Below are 5,263 nucleotides of genomic sequence, written 5' to 3'. Positions count from 1 at the left end.
CCTAGTTGGAATAGGATTCGCGGAGGGGGGGAAAGAGAGAGAGGGGCCGGCCCCCTCTCCTTGTCCTATTCGGACCAAGGGAGGGGAGGGGCGCGCAGCCCATGAGGGGCTGCCTCTTCTCTTTTCCACTAAGGCCCATCATGGCCCATAAAGCTCCCGGGGGGTTCCGGTAACCTCCCGGTACTCCGGTAAAATCCCGATTTCACCCGGAACACTTCCGATATCCAAACATAGGCTTACAATATATCAATCTTTATGTCTCGACCATTTCGAGACTCCTCGTCATGTCCGTGATCACATCCGGGACTCCGAACAACCTTCGGTACATCAAAATGCATAAACTCATAATATAACTATCATCGTAACCTTAAGCGTGCGGACCCTACGGGTTCGAGAACAATGTAGACATGACCAAGACACATCTTCGGTCAATAACCAATAGCGGGACCTGGATGCCCATATTGGCTCCTACATATTCTACGAAGATCTTTATCGGTCAGACCGCATAACAACATACGTCGTTCCCTTTGTCATCGGTATGTTACTTGCCCGAGATTCGATCGTCGGTATTCCAATACCTAGTTCAATCTCGTTGCTGGCAAGTCTCTTTACTCGTTCTGTAATACATCATCCCGCAACTAACTCATTTAGTTGCAATGCTTGCAAGGCTTAAGTGATGTGCATTACCGAGAGGGCCCAGAGATACCTCTCCGACAATCGGAGTGACAAAACCTAATCTCGAAATACGCCAACCCAACATGTACCTTTGGAGACACCTGTAGTACTCCTTTATAATCACCCAGTTACGTTGTGACGTTTGGTAGTACCCAAAGTGTTCCTCCAGTAAACGGGAGTTGCATAATCTCATAGTTATAGGAACATGTATAAGTCATGAAGAAAGCAATAGCAACATACTAAACGATCGGGTGCTAAGCTAATGGAATGGGTCATGTCAATCACATCATTCTCCTAATGATGTGATCCCGTTAAGCAAATAACAACTCTTTTGTTTATGGTTAGGAAACATAACCATCTTCGATTAACGAGCTAGTCAAGTAGAGGCATACTAGTGACACTTTGTTTGTCTATGTATTCACACAAGTATTATGTTTCCGGTTAATACAATTCTAGCATGAATAATAAACATTTATCATGATATAAGGAAATAAATAATAACTTTATTATTGCCTCTAGGGCATATTTCCTTCAGTCCTACTCTTGGACCGGCGAGTACCGCGAGTGGGTGAGCGTGCCTCCCATCCACTACGCCGCGGCGTCGGAGGAGGAGGCGGCCCACCTTGAGTGCCGAAAGGCGCATTAACTTGCCGAGGAGGAGGCTGACGGCGAGCGGCAGATGTGCCGCGACGAGGAGGCACTACGCCTTGAGGATGAGAAGGAGGAGCGCACCCCCTCGCCATAATGTCGCGGTTGTAGCAGACGCCGGAGGAGGATGTCCTGGCGGCCTATCAAACCGCGTTCGGATGGGCTGGTCCGCCTCCCGTCTTCATGGACCTCACCGGCGATGACAACGACGACAAGGGCAAGACGGACGCCTAGGGTAGCGTGTGGCCCGGAGTTCTTTTTATTGTTTAGTTAATAATTAAGTGGACTTTGACCGGTGGTTGACCAGACATTTATTTTAATTATGTGCTATTAAGGTTATTTTCGGCCACATGTTTATCATATAGATTTTTTATTTGGACGCAGGTAAATATGATTCTGTCTCCCGTTGGACGTACATGCCGACCCAAAATCGGAAAACAGACTCATCCATCCATCTGACGGTTCCAAACGGACAACGGACAAAGCGCGCGTCCGTTTGGGTCATCGCGTTGGAGTTGCTCTAAGAGCATCTTCAACAGGTGTACAAAAGTTTCGCACGCTAAAATAGTTTGTGTGCGGGATCCAACATTGGTTTATCAGATGCCTAAAAACGCGTGTCAAAAAAACACGCAGTGCAAATTGTGAAGCGTGCGTAATCCGGCGTTCCAAATTTGCAGCATGTGATAGTGCATTTTAGCACGTGTTCGAACCTTTTTTTACGCGCGTATTATTTTATAGCTTTTGCTAGAGCTGGCTGGTGCATAAAAAAATCCGAATTTTAGCGCGCGGAGTGTGCGTAGATGCTCTGAGGTTGACATTCGCAATGCAATAGTACAACACTCCAGACACGTGCGAAGGTCCGCTAAACCCTAGAATCGAGGCGAGGCGGCTGCCGCGGCGGAGACAAGGAAAAGGAAATCGAAGAGGGGGGCGGTCGCAACCATGTCTCTCCGGGCCCTCGGTTCGCTCCTCACACGGAGGTCCTCGCCACGCGCGCAGGCACAAGCGCCGGCCATCCGAGAATCGGGTGCGGCGAGGCCGGCAAGCTTTCTCCTCTGCTCGAGGAGCCTCGCCGTTGGTGGCGCTGTTGTAGCCGCGGCTGCGTCATCTGCTGGATTGGCGTCTCTGTATCTCAAGAAAGGCATATATGAGTCAGCTGGCAAGGTGATTGGGGACGAGAAGGCCAGGAAGGAGGTGACCGACATGAAGCCCGGAAAGATCATCAGCGACGATGTGTGCGACGATCGGAAGGCCGGACATGAGGCGGTTGGCAGCGGGCCCTTGAAGGAAGAGCGGGACATGGAGGCGCCGAGGCGGAGTTCGAGGACTGGATGAAGAAGTACAACAAAACATACTTCGATGAGGAAGAGAAGGCCATGCGGTTTCAATTGTTCAAGGCCAGAGTGGACGAACTCGACTCACACCACTCCTCGTCTGCACGAAAGAAAGGCTCCCCAAAATTAGGCTTTTTTGCAGACTTGACACCTCAAGAGCGGGGGAGGCTACGTGGAGTATCTCCGCCGGACGAGGAGTTCTACCAGTTCCTCAAGTCTCGTCCCGAGTTTATCAACTTCACAATGGACGACTTCCTGGAAATAAGGCGTGATCGATCCAAGCCGGCCGTCGTGAAGCAGGCAGGCAACCCGCAGCCACATGCACACAGGCAACTCAAGTATGGAGTGCGACTAGCTTGCTGAATTCGCCAAGGTGAACGGTTTACAAAGTTTGGATGTAAACTGAACCAAATCGAAATTTAAGTTTTACTACCTAAAAGTCTATCTAAAACTCTAGAACAAGTTCAGCGAAGCAACATGAACTCCCCCCTCCAATTTTTTGTTTGAATAGCTTTTGTAATTTTCCAGTTTGGGTTAATATTGGCACATTCTCTAGCCAAGAACCCTAGCTGCGCTGCGCATCCAATTTGGTGTAACTTGCAGGGCCTGTTAGCCCAGCACCAGGCAAGCAGGCACACAACGCTCCATCTCTCGTGGCAAGGCTGCACGGAAGAAGGAAGCTATGGTTGACTAATAAACCTTAGCGATATTTATACCTAAAAAATCGAAGTAGTACCCATGCATGTTGATCAATCCATTCACGTCAGAGCTCCAACACTTTCTTTCAAAAAAAAAGAGAGCTCCAACACTGATGTAAAATTCATATGAACCAACGTGACACTACTTACATATGGGGATTTGGGAGTGCTGCTCACACAGTCGTACAGGAAATTGTGCGGAGCAAAATACTGGCGTCCGTCTGCTACTTGTTAACGTATATATGCATGCTCTCTGAACATACGTCGGATCCTTAGGCCTGCTACTAGTAAGTTTAAGCTAGATTCTTAATAACTAATCGTCAATTATAATCTCCGTCTGTGTTCCGTCAGGCTATCATCTCCCTTCGACCTGCAAAACAACAGAACAATAAGGCAGTCTTGTTAGGATGCAGATTGATCACCAATAAGGCAGTCTTTTTTTCTGCAGGAAGGTAGTCTAGTAGTGTGTCCATGCCCACGACCTTAATCACCGGAGTTGCAGGCTGGGCTTCAGGCATATGCCTTACACGTCGGGGAGCTGCCGCGGCCACAAACGCAGGGCCGTCAACTCCTCCTCCTCTGGGAAGGATCCCCCGAGCGCCGGCGCCGGTAGCTTCGGCGCCACAGCTGATGCCTCCACAGCAGCACATTGCTGCCCCTCCTGGCCCATCTGAGAAAGAGTGAAGACACATTCAGGAAGCCAGCATGCATAGCAGCTTAGCAGGCAAGCAGAGATGCAAATTACCAGGCGGCGAAGGAAGCTGTTCTGGTCCTGCAAGATGCGCACCTACGTGTCAGACGCACAATGTCATTCACAGTTCAATTCCGGATGCAAAATTGCTTTGTATGCCTCTGAATCGATTTTGGTTCTCCTAAAAAGGATTACGCTACTTACCTTGTGGTATGACTCGTCCAACTGCTGCTCCAGCAGCTTATCCTGCACACACACGAGACTGTCATGCAGTTCACTCAAACACTGGGCATGTGAGCAACACAGAATTGTGTGCAGTGTAGGATGTGTGTACCTTCATTTCACGGACTTCGCCCAGCACGCACTCCAGCCGCTGCTCCAGATCGTCCAGTTCGGCCGCCGTCGCGGCGAATGGCAGATCTTCTCCGGTTTGCCTCCTCACGCTGGCCTCGAGACGGTCACGCTCACGCCTCAGATCCGCCAACGGTTGCTGTGTGCGAAGAATCGCATAGATCAATCAGAAAGGCAAGCATGCAGTTAACTCTGAGTGTACAAATGTGTGTGTGTACTGTATGTTGTACATGACTGGATGTGTTTGTTTATTGACCTGATCATCATCATCATGATCTATCCCCTGGAACTGGAACTGGAACTGGAACTTGTGGTTGGTGATGCTCTCGTAGCGCTCAATTAGCTCGCTCCAGCTTAACATTGACAGGTGAAGTATAAATATGTCACAACTATAGTAATATTGTACACTGAATATGAACATAAGCATCTGAATCCGAGCAGAAGATTAAAATCAGAGCCAAATTCGAAAGCATCATCTGGCTAACTTGATCACAAACAAAACACAATTCGAGCATGCCAATTGCCAATACTGCGGCAGGCTAGGACGATGCCAAAGATGGCACTTGCAAGGGATGCAGATTCAGTAATCGGCATGATCATCAAAACCATAATGCAGAATCTCGCTTGTCTCGACTAGCGCGTGACGGAACGGACGGAGAACGGACCTTGTGCTGGGGCTGCAGTAGTCGAACAGCTTGCCGGCGCCGCCGTCGTCGAAGACGAGGAGGCCGAGGTCCACGCCGCAGAGCACGGCGAGCTCGCCCGCCTTCTTGAGCAGGCCGCGGCGGCGCTTGCCGAAGGTGGCCCGGCGCGACACGTCGTTGTGGATCCTCTTCATCTCCGTCCTCCCGCGGCCCATCTTCTCT

The 5,263-nt window shown here is 49.9% G+C and overlaps 1 protein-coding gene across 1 annotated transcript; it reads right to left on the bottom strand.

Moving 5' to 3' along the window:
• Positions 1-3,472: 3,472 nt before the first annotated feature.
• Positions 3,473-5,256, bottom strand: LOC119271205 (MADS-box transcription factor 29-like). The gene is made up of 7 exons (XM_037553120.1): positions 5,063-5,256; positions 4,654-4,750; positions 4,381-4,536; positions 4,251-4,292; positions 4,101-4,142; positions 3,838-4,025; positions 3,473-3,725 (listed from the first exon to the last, which is right to left on the bottom strand). The coding sequence occupies exons 1-6, from the start codon at positions 5,254-5,256 to the stop codon at positions 3,879-3,881; spliced, it is 678 nt and encodes a 225-aa protein (XP_037409017.1). The 3' UTR covers positions 3,473-3,725; positions 3,838-3,878.
• Between the last annotated feature and the right edge of the window lie 7 nt (positions 5,257-5,263).

The sequence above is a fragment of the Triticum dicoccoides genome, chromosome 3A, assembly GCF_002162155.2.
Source record: "Triticum dicoccoides isolate Atlit2015 ecotype Zavitan chromosome 3A, WEW_v2.0, whole genome shotgun sequence".
Taxonomy (NCBI): Eukaryota; Viridiplantae; Streptophyta; class Magnoliopsida; order Poales; family Poaceae; genus Triticum; species Triticum dicoccoides.
This window is presented reverse-complemented; position numbering and strand designations above follow the sequence as displayed.